Source organism: Leucoraja erinacea, chromosome 33 (genome assembly GCF_028641065.1).
Source record: "Leucoraja erinacea ecotype New England chromosome 33, Leri_hhj_1, whole genome shotgun sequence".
NCBI classification, from domain to species: domain Eukaryota; kingdom Metazoa; phylum Chordata; class Chondrichthyes; order Rajiformes; family Rajidae; genus Leucoraja; species Leucoraja erinaceus.
Window position 1 is genome coordinate 8245785 of NC_073409.1, and position 15911 is coordinate 8261695.

Below are 15911 nucleotides of genomic sequence, written 5' to 3' on the forward strand. Positions count from 1 at the left end.
AGTGTGAAACAAACCATCGGTTCAGACTCGCCACTGGATTAAAAGACCTAATATATCTTCTCACAGGTCGAGCCATTGTCAAAAGTAACAGTCTATTTTCTGAACTTGTCTAAATGGCCATGATAAGCAAGCCCTTCCCCAGAGACACACTGCCACCTGCTATTTGACCAGATGCTGGGCTCATTGTGCATTCTATAGCTGTAGCCGCTGCAACTGAAGAATGCTCTACTGATTGTAATGCTGTCCACTTCTGGCAGTATATTAACGTCAGCTCTTATAGATATCATTCCAAACCTGGCTGTCTACAAAAAAATCGAGCAATAGCCTTCATTGCTTCTATCCCAGTATATGCTGTATTTATCCTAGGTTTTAAAATATCCAGTAATTCCACACACAAGCCCCATTTTTAACACCCTTGGTATCATGACAACTCATTTTGGCAGATATGAAACAGTCTTGGCCCTTCATCTGTCCGTTTTCCCAACTCCGACCAGCTTCTGGAAGTGTGTTTGTAGGCATGATGCCCATCCAGTATTTCCATGCTTGCTGTGCAGTTTCCAAAGCTGTCATCAGACATTCATTACTCACATGTGTTTGGATACAAATAGTACTTTGAGCATTGATGAGGTAATCTTAACAATGTATTTGCCACCGTATTCACCTCCAATGTCTAGTGTTCTATTTTTTGGCATGCTGAGACAAAAGGATGGCCCATTGATGTGTGCTCTTGGTGCTGCCAGTGATGCAATGATGGATTTTGGGCCCAAAATTGACAATAATCGCTATCAATGTGCTTCCAAGATGGAATTCACCGACTACTTGACAACTGATATAACATCAAAAACTTCTGATCATTTTCATCAAATAGAAAAGTAAACATTTTTTTTCCTGACTGCCAGACATCACATGGCTGATAACTGCCCCATGGTCAGAGTATGAAGCATCGGACACTCACCTTAATTCACAGAATGTATTCTAATGAACAAGAAGAATACCTTCTGGTATTTAACATTTGTTGTAAGCACGTGCTCATAGCCCTAGGTCCTTAGGGCATCCTGCTTCTGTCGGTACCAAAGGAACAAGAATACTGTTGTCAACTTTAGTAGAAAGTATGGGTATAATATGTTTCCAAATATGAACCCAGTCCAGGTATATTTACAGGTTTCATCACCTTTATAATGGTTTTTGTGTGTTTTGTGTAGGCTGCAAACCACGTGCATCTGCTCATAAGCCAAGATCAACTACTTCACATTGTGAATTTCTGTTTAGTTTCACATAATCACTATAATTGCTTCATTACCTCTGCAGAATTTATTATTTTTTAGTAGAAGATGTTGACAAGAAATTATTATACTTAAGTACATGTAATAATCAGAATATCATCCCAAGATTTAAACAATTCTTTTCAAATTTTATCCATTGTGGCCTGGAAGTGTTTAAGGAACAAGTTAATACCACATGTAAGTTTGTTTTTATAGTCTCTTATGCTTATTGATGGATAAATATTATTGATTCTCTTGATGGCATATAATTATTCACACATATGAGACTAATCTAATTTTGTAAATACTTTTGTTCCAGTCAGCTCACTATATTTTACTAGTGGGTTTTATCTATTATCCTCACCTTAATTGATCAAGACTTTTAGCTTCATTGCATTTTGATCCAATCACTATGAAAAGTGTTACCAAAATGTTGTGCTTCTCCATTTTCTGTCTGATCTGCTCTTTTGGTGCATAAGGAACTCGTCATGACTGGTGATGAAGAGATTGCCAACCAGGTTTAATGTGGAGTTGCAGCTTGTGGCCTCAAACAGCATATTAAGAGTGTTTTGTCATGTATTCCTATTTATTTAACTGGGTGACTTTGTTTTCTTCAAACTAAATTTATTATCCCAGTCCAACTTCAATTGCTGTAGCTAATCTTTCAACCATGAAACTTGCTCCATTTCACTGCTACAATAAGTAGTGTCACTATATTTCTTCATCTCAACATGCTTGTTATTGATCAAAAGCTATGTCTTGGCAACAACTGTTTCTTCTTCACTCCAGTGCATCCTTACACAGTGACCTCAACTTCAGTTTATGTTGTTACTGCAAGCTGCTGTACTATGATCCTTATAGGCCTGTCCCACTTAGGCGACTGCAGGAGACTATGCAGTCACCACATGGTCGCGGGTGTTTGCCGGGAGTCGCCTTCGTGGTCGTGAGGAGTTCCCGCATTCTGGGAACTAGTCACGGCCTCATTATGGTCACCGTGAATTTTTCAACATGTTGAATAATTAGCGGCGACTAGAATGAAGCGGCCATGGAGAATAGTGAGAATTCTCGAACTATAGGTGGGTCGCCAGGAGATCATAATGAGTTGCCAGGAGGTCGAAGGTTCTCGTAGGTTGTAGCCGGTGCAGACCAGTGAATTTCACTGGCTCATTAGGATAAAAAAAAGGTAAGCAGTAGTTTTCAGAACCAAGGATAACCGACCGGTAATGTTAAATGTCTGCCGAGCTTCACAGCCGCGTATCTCTGGCTTTTTAAAATTTGTCTTCATTCCTTCTCCCCCCTTTTCCACCCCACTTTTAAAGGACATACCGTACACTGTGCTTTAGCCGTATTTTTACAGCACCAACTTTCCTGGTGAAAGAAGCGATGTGTTTGTGTGTGTTCCACTCTGATAGTCGCCGTTCCAGTTGCCGGTTTTTCAAGCGGCTGCCGGCAACTTGACAGTCACCGGCAGTCCGCTGAAAAATCGCCTAAGTGGGACAGGCCCATTACATTGCATCTCCAGTAAGTGGGTTGTCTGAGCATATAATCTTTTCCATCTCTGTTTAAATGCAGCAATCTGCTCTGTAGCATAACACTATGTACAGCATGAACCATTTGAGAGAACCGACTTAATTGCTTTGAATATTGCCATCTCCTTGGTCAAGCATATTCAGTAGTGGAGAAAATATTTTCATCCATTAATCCACAAAACATTCCTCTTAGAGCTCTCCATAGGAATTTTTGGAAGATAAAATGTAATGAAAGGACCTCAATGCCATGATACAATCATTGATAAATTTGTGATACTTCTAATTTTGTGTTCTAAACATAGTTTTTAGTTGTCTTTGAATGCTGGATCCTTTAACTTCCTTAACATCTCGTCCAAAGATGCATCTGTTGCTCATTCTGGTATGCGTAAATTGGTCAGTGTGCTATCTGGCTCTGGTCCAAGTACAGTTAAAAGGATCACTTGCATCTCTTGGATTGCTTAGAGTATTTCAGCAATTCCTTTAATTCAGCAATTGAATTCCACTTTCATTTAATTCTGATATCTTACTTTTAAATTTGATCTAAAAAAACTCTATGCGCTCAATATGCTGTATGCTCAGAAGGTAAAGGGAAGATTCCTAATTGATTGCTCCCAACTTTCTAATGTAAAATGTTGTGGTTATCTCATCTTCAGATCTCTTTAGTATAAAAAGTTCCCCAAAATTTCAGGGATTACTCGACACACTGAAACCCAATACTATATTTTTGAATACAATTCCCATGTTACAGAAACCATTGCATTAATTACAAACTTCTTTACTCCGATGAACTAAGGTTGCTTCTTATCCCTCCTGTGCAAGAATTGCACCAGGGCAGGCTCCTGTGGGGCTGGCTGTTGCATTCAGTCTGCACTACTCCAGCATCACCCTGGGGATACAGGCATGTTTGTTACCCCACTTAGAGTACTGAAACTTCAAAGCCCCAGGAGCCCCACGAAACCTGGTGCTGGGTTTGTGCTTAATGCGAGTACACCATTAAGGGGAACCAAAAGGTCAATCTCCCCCACATGATTCCAGACAGTCTCATCACCATTATGCAATGTTTTTCTATAAGGGATGCTAACATATTCCAGTGGACTCAATGTATGGAAAAAATAATCATGGTTTATTGACTTTGCATCTAAGCTTTGTGCATATACCTCCTCCAAGCTCGCACTCTAGACTGACTATTATACAGGAGGCCAGGAGAAAACAATGACCAAATATGGAGGTGCTCTATAACCAGAGAGCTTTCTGGGCCCAAGAGCATTCAATATCTCTCTCTTGGATTTTAACCTCTTTAATTAAGTTTTCCAATGGTGCTTCTAACAACTAATGTTATTGTTTACTGAGACTGGTGAATGTTCCCAAATGGAGCTGTACTAACAATAGTGTAGGCAATGATCACAATCCCCTTTGAGCATACAGGCATAATGTGAATCGGTGCAAGTTAAATTCAGCTGGTAGACGGGATTCTTCACATTTCTGTTCCATTGTCATATGTCAGAAAAGTCCACAGTTAATTAAACCAGATTAATTTCCATAAAGAGATGGCAGGGTAGTGAAACTAACTGGATTATTCTTTCACATAAATGTTATGGAATTGATAGGCTGAATGGCATCCTTCCAAGCTGTAAATTTCCTGTAATTCAAAGTATTATTGATCTTTTTTAAATAGGTGAAAAAAAGCCAATGTCATCACCGTCAGCTGCGGGAAGCCAACAGATCTACTCACAAGGAAGTTCATTCCAGCCAGGACGTGCAGGACAAACATTCAGGTAAACTATATATTGTGTGTTGTTATTTATGAAAAACCGATAGAAGGATTGGGAAGAAGATGAAAAAGTCATTTCACCTGGAGAGTAGTTGGGGTGTGAACCTACTGCCTGGAAAGGTAGTAGATGCAGAAACCCTTTAAAAGGTGCCTAGATTTATACTTGGGAGAGGCAAGACAAAGATATTGTGTGCAGGAAGGAACAGCAGATGCTGGTTTACATCGAAGATAGACCCAAAATGCTGGAGTAACTCAGCGGGTCAGGCAGCATCTCAGGAGAAAAGGAATAGGTGACGTTTTGGGGTTGAAGAAAGGTTTCACCCTGAAATGTCACCTATTCCTTTTCTCCAGAGATGCTGCGACCAGCTGAGTTACTCCAGCATTTTGTGCCTGCTTACAAAGATATTTACCAGTTGCTCGACAACATTTATACTTGGAGAGTATATACTCGGTGAGTCCAGGGAATGTCTGAATAGCACTTTGTCACCTGGCATGACAACTATAGGCTGAATGGCCACTTTCTATGTTGTCATATTTTTATTATTGGAAACCAGAGCAATGACAATCAAATTGCCTATAAAACTGCACAAGCTTTTGCCCAGTTCCTATTCCTATAAAAACACTAATTTGAAACATTCTGCAAGGAATTTTTGAAACTTTCTGCAACTTCAGCAAGGAAGGTGTAATGTTTAGATCTTGAGCCATTGATTTGGCCACTATTTTCATACCGAAAAGCACATTTAGATTAAACCCAACAAATTCAAACTGCTCCACCGGGAGTTTTGTTTTTACTTGCTCACTATGGAATATTCATATAGAAACAATAATACATAAGAGTTTTGATCCTATCAATCAATATGAGCCTCTTCCTTGTTGCCATCATTCTGTACTTCCCCATATCCTTTAATCCTCTTAGATCCAAAAACCTGTTCATTTTTGTCTTGAATCGATTCAACAGCTGAACATCTATTCCCTCCCTCAATATCAGAATGTAAGATGCTTATCAAGGTGCTTATCTAAAAATCCTGATTAGTTCGGAAAGTGTGCTGAGGGAAAGGTAATGGAGTTTAATGCAGATACGTGCAAGTTGCTAGAAGTCAAAATAGGGCAGGATCTTCACAGTGAATGGCAAGCTGCTCGGCAAGGGTTGCAGGCAGAGTAGGATCTCGGAGATTTACACCTGGTACATAGTTTTTCCTTGAAAAGAGGCAGCTGGCATTATTGTCACTGGTGGACCGGTAAGCTATTCTTATTTACAGCATTTGTAATAGACGTTTGGACAGGTACATGATTCCCAACTGCAATTAAAAGCAAAATGTAGGCAGGTGGGACTAATAGTTGTGGATGGGGGATCCATCTTTTGTTTGTTGGCATGGAACTTAAGAGGAACTTGAAGTTCCACACAATTCTGTATGTCTCATGTTTATTCTATGAATACCTGTAACTGTACAAAATTCTTATAAGATTTTTTGCCCTCCACCACAGTGAGGAGGGGTTTGGAGGACTCACTGTGGTGGATGTTAATTTGTTTTTATTGTTGTTTATTATTGTATCATTGTTTGTATGACTGCAGGCACGAAATTTCGTTCAGACCATAAGGTCTGAATGACAATAAAGGAAATTCAATTCAATTCAATTCAATTTAACACTTTGGTTGATATTGTTCTTGTGAAGCACAGTAGAATGTTTTCCTGCATTAGAAGTGCTGCATATTGAAAGCTATTATTGTAGTATTTCATTGTTTGATAATTTAATTTAATATTTCTTCAGCACTTCAATGGTACCTGGTGGAAACATCATTCAGCAAACGTCCTCGGCAGGCCAAATTTTAGCTCAGATATCACGCCAGTCTAATGCTAACCAGGTCCCTGCAACATCCTGGACTGGAAGTCGACCACCTTTCTCAGGGCAGGTACTGTATCACATATCTGTTGCATTTATTATTATCCTGTACTATCTTTTTTATAACCAACAGGGTGAAATATCATTTTACCTGCAATTGCTAATTTGAAATAAGAGTTTGTGCAGTAAATTTTAATATTAATTGTTATTTTAAGTACTTACGGGTCACAGAATTTATAGATTTTCCTTCACATTCTTCACCCAGATCCTTAAAGGTCGTGTGTACCTGCCTCGACCACCACCTTGGGCTGTGTGTTCAAGATTGCAACTACCCTCTGCAGAAAAGCAATCCTCAGATTCCCTCTGTACTTCACGCATCTTAAACTGATACCCTCTGGTTTGGCACATTTACATACAGGGGAAATGTGTTTCTCTGTGTCCCCTATCTTTGCCCTTCATATTTGTGTACATCTTTATCGGGTCCCCCCCCCCTCAGTCTCCTCCACTCCAAGGAAAACAAACCCAACCTACCAGTCTCCTCACAACTGGAAAGTTCCATCTCAGTTAGCATCCCGGTAAATCTCCTCTCCAATGCATTCATGACTTGTTATAATGTAGCAACCACATCTGCACACCGTACGCAAGCCCCTGAGGCTGGTTGTAATCTGGATTGCACTTCCTTCGTAGATGGTAGATTAGGTACTCTGTCATTTAAAAAGAAGTATTTGGTTGAGCCTGCTTACCATTACATATAAACTTACAATATGACTGGTGTATTGTATTCCCTGACTCACGAAGGCCACCATTTTCTTTATCTATGGTTTTTAAACACCTTATTCTACTTGTATTGCTTTAAGGATCTATGGATTAGTACACCAAGGTCACTATGTTAATTGATAGTCCCTCCGGCCCTCTCCAAATGTTGTATATCCTATCCTTGTTAGGCCTTCCAATTACATCATCAAACATTAGTTAGGATTAATTTAATCTGCCATTGCTCTGCCCCAATTACTGGCTGATCATTAGCGTTCTTTATCAAAGACTGTCCTCCTCACTGTCAACAACACCACTCATTTTATAATCATCTCCAATCACCAACCAAGTCTGAAGTTGACCTGGTTCTGTGCCACAATTTCACAGATAACAAGTGTGCAATTATTATAGCAATTAAGCCATGGAAACCAAAACAAAAGCACTGCCTGGCTGAGTTTTCAAGTTTTTTCAGTTTTCAAGTTGTCATTCCTTAAACTGTTTTCCTAACATGATCCACATGCTCGTAGTGAATGCTGATATTACTGTGGTTGTCTCTCAATATGATTCTCAGGATGTGGACATAGCTGGCTGGGTTTCATTTTACTCTCAGAATCTCTCAGAATCACCCCCATGGTGTTGATTAATCACATGCTGGATGAATTGACTAGCACTGCTGGGTTACCTTCCCTGAAGAATATTAATGAATCAGTTGTGTTTGCACTTCATTTTAGCATTGTATGGAATTACTGGAAAAATAAATATGAAACCTGCATGCCACAATTAGAATTTTCTTGTATTTCCAGCATTATTACAAGAAAATTCATCATTAGTTCCCCAATCTGTACCTAGGTGGTGAAAGAGAGAGGCTAGGTTCTGGTTTCTATGTTTACTCTCTACCCTTTCAAAGACCCTTGTAAGAAAGTCCATTGGTACCACCCATTGCTTTAATGTACTGGTGACCAAGTCCCAAATCCTGGGGTGCTGTAGTTTACCGGTTAGATGGAAACTAGGTTTCAGACTGTCTCCGGGATGTCGCCTGTATGGTCTCTTCAGTCACCCAAAGAGTCGTACCGTTTTTCTGATCACCGCTGAATTTTGAAATGTTCAAAACTTTTCGGCGACAGTCGGTGCCCGTGGGCTTGATGCCGACGATCATAACCTGATATAGTGCTGTCGCCAGGATGACGTAGGTTGTCGCCGGTGCTGACTTCGGTGAATTCCATTGGCAATTACCTACGTCACACCTACGACAGGTACCGGCTTGTCGCAGGTGGACGTAGGTTGCCGTAGGTGTGATCGTAAGTGGACGTCCTATGGGTTGCCGGTTGTCAGTAGTTTGTCATCGACTAGGAGGTAGGTTGTTGGAGACATTGTCGTAGAGGGGTCCAGTCGCCATTTATTTGGGCGACCTGCTGCAACTATGACAGTCGCCGGCAGTCACTGAAAAAAATCGCCTAAGTGGGACAGGCCCATTAGAGGTCTTAGGAAGGTCGGCATGTTCATACAACTCTGCTACTGTTCCCACAACTTGGGAAAATCCTACAACTCTCACCAACTTCTACAGATGCGCCATCAAAAGCATTTTATCATGATTCATCACAGCTTGCTTTGAGAGCAGCTCCATCCAAGACCACAAGAAATTGCAGCGAATTGTACAGGTAGCCCAGCCCATCACACAAACCAACCTCCCATCTATTGACTCCATTTATACCTCGCAAGGCCAGCAGCATAATCAAGGACAAGTTGCACCCTGGCCACTCCCTCTTCTCCCCTCTTCCATCAGGCAAAAGGTATAGAAGTGTGAAAATGCACACCTCCAGATTCAGGGACAGTTTCTTCCCAGCTGTTATCAGGCAACTGAATCATCCTACCACAACCAGTGAGCAGAGCTGAACTACTATCTACCTCTTTGGTGACCCTCGGAGTATCCTTGATCGGACTTTGCTGGCTTTACCTTGCACTGAACGTTATCATGTATCTATACACTGCAAATGGCTCAATTGTAATCATGTATTGTCTTTCTGCTGACTGCATAGCACGCAACAAAAGCATTTCACTGTACCTTGGTACACGTGACAATAAACTAAACTGAACTGAACTGCATGTTCTCCTTCATTACTACCATGATTTGTTAGGAATATTGCTCTTCATCATCACCTAAATCCTGGAATTCCAAAGCAAAACTATTAAGGATTAACCTCACCAGAAGGACTATAACTGTCCAAGAAGGTTGCTCACCACAACCTTTTCAATTTGGTAATAAATGCTTGTTATTTACAAAGGCACTCACACTCTTCCAAAAAAAATTAATAAAAATCAGGTCAAAATAACATATATTGATATTTTAATAATATATCCACCCTAACTAATAATAGATTTAATAATTTGCATTTCTGTTACTTCTTAGTCATTGAATCATATACCATGAAAACATGTTTTTTGGCCCACCTTGTCCATGCTGACCAAGGTGTCCATCTACATTTGTCTCATTTGCCCACATTTGTTCCACATCCCTCTAAATATTTCCTGTCTATGAACATGTCCAACTGGTCGTTAAATGTTGTTATTGCATCTGCCTCAACCACTTCAACTGGCAGCTTGTTTCATACACCCACCACGCTCTGTGTGAGGAAGTTGCCCCTCAGGTTCCTATTAAATCTCTCTCCTCTCACTTTAAACCTATGCACTCTGGTTCTTGATTACCCAATCATGGGAAAGAGTAGGTGCTTTCACCCTAACTATGCTAATGATCTTATACACCTCAACATGATCACCCTCAGTCTCCTATCCTCTAAGGAATAACATCCCAGGCTGCCTAACCTCTACGTATAACTTCATCCTTTGAGTCCTGGCAACCTCCTCATAAATCTTCTGCATCATTTGCTCCCCAATTTCATGTTTCTTTTCAGATTAATTTCCTTCACTCTTCACTAGTTTTTTCCTCTGTCGTGCAGTCACATCATGGCATATTCCTTCGTACTTAAGATGTGTGTTTTATGAATGCAGCTCAGGGCTCAGTTAAATTTCGATAGCTGTCTACTTATTATGCAGCACATAGTATACTCTATTAAAGAAGTGCCTTGGTTCTGACAAAGCTTGGATTTTCTGAGTTGAACTTGGTTCAACGGTTCTTTGTGCGGCTCCTTGTGGCTGCAGGTTTCAGCAGGAGTTTGAACCGGGTTCCCCTTTGCCACTTCAAAGCACAAAATACATGGAAACTGCCTCCAGATAACATAGAAAAGATATTTCCATTTCCTGATATTGACTTTTGCAGCTGAGCCAAGAGGAGCAGCATACTTGCTCTTTTTAAGTAGTGTTGTTTAAAATGACTTATTTCTTCAGCTGAATTTTTTTTTAAGTTAGTGCAGCTAATGTTTCTAAGTAATGTAAAAAGAATGCTTTGGGTTCAGATGTTTTGCATTATCCAAGGCTGTAGGACAAATGCTAATTCTTTTGATGAAAAACATGGATTGAGTAAGTTTTGGGGTGTAAAATTACGATGGCCTCGACATTATTTTCCCTTCACTTTAATACAAAGCAAGGTTTTCCAACAGAGCCTCATTTCGTGAGGAAATTGTCCATAAAAACTGATGTTAGAATTGTTATATTAATAACTGTTTAGATCGTGAGCCGAGACTTGCAGTGGCCTTGAAACAAATCTTTCCATTGCACTTCAAAATGAGATTTGCTGAAATGCAAACAATACTGCCATAAGCTCTATACTGTTGAGTTACCTATGTGTTTATTAGTGATCAGTATATTGATACTGCCATTTGCATTGGTCAGGCTGTGCTGCCCTACACTTTTCTTAACTTAAACGCAAGGCTTTATTGACTTCAAACCACTGCAGTCTCATTTTAGAAACACATGGAGTATTATTTCAGGTGTCATGAGGGAGCATACATTGAATTCTCTTTACCCTTGGAAAGCAACCCTTTCATCATTAATGTAATTTCAAAATGAGAATAAGCCAAGGTATGTTGCAACTTAAAGCATTCTTGCTTACTCTATATCCCAATTGGTAGGCATGACCTGTGTTGAGGCCAGGAAAATACTAAATTTGAAGCAGGCTCACTAATCTCTGCTAAATTGTTTAGGTACTGTAATTAGCATTAGCTAGGAGGCTGATGTTGGAAAAGAATCATCCAAGGTTGCATTACATAAAGTTGACTGCAAAAGCGTCACTGTGGAAAGCCTAACAATATGCACTACCAGAGTTCATGTGTAAAGAGTGGCATTGTTGTGAGCTAGTGGAGGCTGGCTAATGTCTAGGGTTTCATCCAACTCACAATAAATGTGACATCTAATGTGCAAGTGCATCTATGATAGGATTCATTTTCTAACATTCAGAAACAAAATGTAAATATGGTTTTACTGAAACCTGGGTACGATGGAGCAGCTGTGATGATAACAGTATGTCACCTATAAAATCCACTCATCAGGCATTGCTCTCCGATAGCTCTTTCTGAGATTCTTGGAAGAGATTTATCTGTTGAGATTATCGCCTTATGGTCAGAGACAAAAATTATTAATCTCCTCTATAGAAGAGATTGGGGAATAATTCTACTCAACACCCAGAGATAGCTGATCTTTTTGGAACAAATTTTCATCTTCTTTGCTTTCATTGTTCATTGTGTAATACAATAATGTTATTGGTTAATTATGACAATCAAGAATATGATGGAGCAATAGAAGGAGATGCATTAGGTGTTACAGCAGGGCTGGAAAATTTTAGTTACAAGGTGAGATATGCTGTGTGTTCTTGTTTTCTCTTGAACAAAAAGTGAGGAGATTTAATTGAAGTGTCTTAAAGTATGTACAACCGGCCTAGACAGATTAAACAGGAAATACCTACTTCCTGCAGCAGAGAGGTCAATAACCAGAAACATAGATATATGTGAATTGGTGGAAGGATTAGCGGGGAACTGGAGAAACTGATGCTCTGGAACTGCGTGAATATAGTGGTAGAGGAAGAGACCCTCTTTCCATTTTAAAATGACCTTTTGAATAATTGAGGAACAATAATGTACAAGGGAATAACCTGAATAAATGTTTTTTTCCTGTTGATGTGGTCATAGTGGCCTGAAAGGCCTTCTGTTGATTCTGTGTGAATTGATTGATTTTCAATGCTACAATAGACCCAGCCATGAGGCAAGGAAAATAGCCAGAAGGCTTTGAAAATCGTGACCCAGAGCTTGCCAAACTAGAATCCACGCTAACTAGATTATTCGTGTACGAAATCTCAAAATGTTAATTTCTGAAAAAAGTCTATCTAATTGGCACTTGCCTGAAACAATACTAACAACTTGTACTGTTTCCCAAAATAACTAGTTCCATAGATTGATCATTTGCAGACTTGAGAAGGTTTCAATTAATTTTTAATATGGAGATCTGAGGTTTGAATAGATTATTCATCACTTGTCATAGTGGCAATAACTCAGATGTTTGGGATTTGTATTTTTCATCATATTTCAATGTATGGGCAAGACCACTTTTTTTTTTGCATCGGAGAACATGAGGGTGAGCTGCCTTCTCCAACTTTTATGCTTTATTTTTTATGCTTTCTAAGACTGAAGCATTGGTAGAAAAGATACTCTCGCCACATTGGCAGTACTCCACAACCAAGATTTTAGGCATTCTATTTTTTTCTACAGGACATCCATACAAATAGGTCAGTGAGGATGAGCTTTGTTCTTGAATGGCTGCAGACCTATTAGTGCTATTGGCAGGAATTTCAGGGATTTACCCTATATTCAAAAACCACACTACCTCTGTAACATTTCTCAGTACTCCTATCTTAGAAAGCATAAAATAAAATAAAGCATAATAGTTGGAGAAGGCAGCTCACCCTCGTGTTCTCTGGTGGAACAAACTGGCTTGTCAAGCTAGTCCCATCTACCTGTGCATAACCCATGAGGTAGAGTTAAGAGTATGAGTACATGGCAGCACCTGTGGGAAACTTGTGAACGAGGTGATTGGTTCAGGAGTGATAGCAATGGGGAAGAAGCTGTTCTTAAGTTTGGACGTCCAAGCTTTCAAGATTGTCCAAGCTTATCTTCTCTCAGAAGGTAGCAAAAACAAAACAGAATAGCCAGGTTGGCAGACATCCGTGATGATGCTTCCAGCTTTCCTCATGCAACACATTGTCAAAATGGACTGAATAGAAGGAAGTGGTGGGCCTGTGATGGACTGGGCTGCATTCACCAATCTTTGCAGATTTAACAGGTTAAGGACCAAGCAGTTACCATACTGGGCTGAGATGCATCCCATCAAAATACTTTCTTTGGCGCATCTGTTGAAGTTCAAGAGAATCCTTGTGGAAATACTGAATCTTTTCGGTCGCCTAAGAAAGTAAATATGCTGATCAGTGTGAAGAAACAAAGTTAGGTTGCTGATGATCTGAATGCCTGGGAACCTGAAGCTGTTGACCATCTCTAAAGCAGTTATATTGATGAGGACAGGATTGTGTTCACCCCTCGTTTTCTTAGGACAACGACCAACTTTGGTGGTTCTAAGTGTTTAATTGTCCAGGTAGGAATAGGGCTGTGCTAAAGACTTGTGCGGCAATTTGCTGGTGTACTCAAGGACTTCTTCAGCCTCTGGCTCCTGCATGATCTGAGGTTTCCACCTGCTTCAAAAGGACATCTATTGTACCTGAGCCCAAAATAAGCACGGTCACCTGCCTCAATGACTACTGTCCGGTAGCACTTAATTGCAGAAGATATAGATGCTTCAAGAGGTTGATTACAGTATAAATCAATTCCTGCCTCAGGAATGACCTGGATCTGCTTCAGGTTGGTACAATAAAATTAACAGCAGATGTTATCCTGTATGCAATTTGCAAGAGATCTAGATCTTCTAAAAGACTGCTTAAGATGCGGGCCATTATCAGTCTTTCAAAACGCTCCATGATGGTTAATGCTGGATCTATTGGATGGTAGTGATCGAGGGAGATCACTTTGTATCAGATGGACCACGATTATGAAGCATGGAGGCAAAACCATAATTGACTTTGTATTGATAGTGAAGAAGAAAGACCTAGGCAGTAGGAAAAGACCAATAGACTATTAGATGAATAAATGGAATACAAAAGAAGAAAATTTGACTTTTTTGCATTCCATCAGGAGGAACGTGGGGAATCTGCTGTGGTGGATGTTTATGTTAACTTTTATGTAGTTGTGTGTCTTGTTGCTTTTTTTCGAACGGCTGTATGGTAATACGCACATCACTGTAACTTAATTGGTACATGTGACAATAAAATACCTTTGAAACCTTTGAATTCATTCCAGAGAAGCATATAAAATGCATTTAGGGAGGATAGATAAGTGCTGGAGAAGACGATTAAATTATGGCCATTTAGTTGCATGCCTTTATTGATAAAGATGTGGAGTACAAGGGAGACGAGTCATGCTGGAACTGTACAAAATTCCAATTGTGCCACAGTTCTAAAGAGTGCAGCTCTGGTCATCGCACTATGTGAAAGCACTTGGGAAGGTCCAAGAGAGATTAGAGATGAGACCAAGCACGATAATCCAAGCATATATCATGGGTGGATTCTGATAGTCAGAGACATTCTCGGTGACGCCCTGATCGTTCGTGCCCCTGTCCATCAATATCCCAAGGTTGATACTCAGCCCTTCAGCATAAATGAGGCCAATGACAAATGAGGACACCAGTGTGAAGTACAGAATGTACAAGACTGAATAAGGTGGTCATTCTGGAGTTTTTTCAAACTTTTGTTATGGTGCTTCCTGGATAAACACAAAAAAAACCAGAAGGAAAGTTCACATCCCAGTTTATTTCCTTGTGGATCACACCCTGGCTGGAAAAATGTAACTGATAGATTTTAATTCCCAACAAATTTTCTCCACGGACTTTGGCTTTACTGACACTGAATACGTTTTTTTCCTTGTATTTGTTTTAATCCCAACAAGTTTGAACACACCAGGGTATCACCAGAGTCCACATTGGTTCAATTGGTACCAGTCCATTTTCAAGGGAGCATGTTCAGTTCCCTTTCCAGAATGCTGGGTACAAAAATCTAGGGTGACATTCCTTTGCAGTAGGAGTATGTTCAGCTATTCAAAAGTGCTAGTTCTCTGATTAGATATAAAACTCTGGCCTGCAAATGTAAAAGATCAGAAAAGAGTAAGGGATTGATCCCTTGTGTTGTGGGGAATGTTATAATTATTTATTTGTCATTAAATATCACTAATGTCTGATAATTATCATGCTACTGTAAGTGAGATTTTGCTCTACATATAATGTTTGCTGATTTTCTCTACTGCAAAGTGATTGCATTTCAAGGAGAACTGCAATGCTATGAACCGCCGTAGTACATTAGATTGTGGCTTTGGGGCTTCATTCTTCCTGAGCCGTAGTTTCTTCTTAGATTGTTGGCTTTGGGGAAAATTTTAATTCTTTACTCCTAGGGCGAGCCGTGAATTTCTGGGGGAAAAAGCCTACAGCCATAATCATTGAATGGCGGTGCTGGCTCGACAGAACCAGTTTTCTAAATAGTTTTATAGATTTGGATTTCGGACTCTTCGGATTTCCGGGAAGATGTAGATTAGGTAGGTAACGCGGGCGGCAAAAGGGATATGGGGGGGAATCATTGAAAAATGCCAGAATTTGGAGGGATTTTATGTGGTGGTGGTGGTGGGGTGGGTGGGTGAAGGGGAAACTGATGGTCGGCGACTCCCAACATCGCGGAGCCGGTTGGAGCTCCGACCCCGGCAACTAAGCGCGGCACGC

At 40.1% G+C, this 15911-nt stretch overlaps 1 protein-coding gene across 3 annotated transcripts in view; it reads left to right on the forward strand.

Annotated features, from left to right (window-relative positions):
* Positions 1 to 15911, forward strand: part of arnt2 (aryl-hydrocarbon receptor nuclear translocator 2) — a 136315-nt gene that overhangs the window by 94192 nt on the left and 26212 nt on the right. For all 3 annotated transcript variants that reach the window (XM_055661189.1, XM_055661190.1, XM_055661191.1), the window contains 2 exons: positions 4467 to 4566; positions 6333 to 6474. In XM_055661189.1, the coding sequence (XP_055517164.1) occupies positions 4467 to 4566; positions 6333 to 6474 (242 nt within the window). The remainder of the gene's footprint in view (positions 1 to 4466; positions 4567 to 6332; positions 6475 to 15911) is intronic.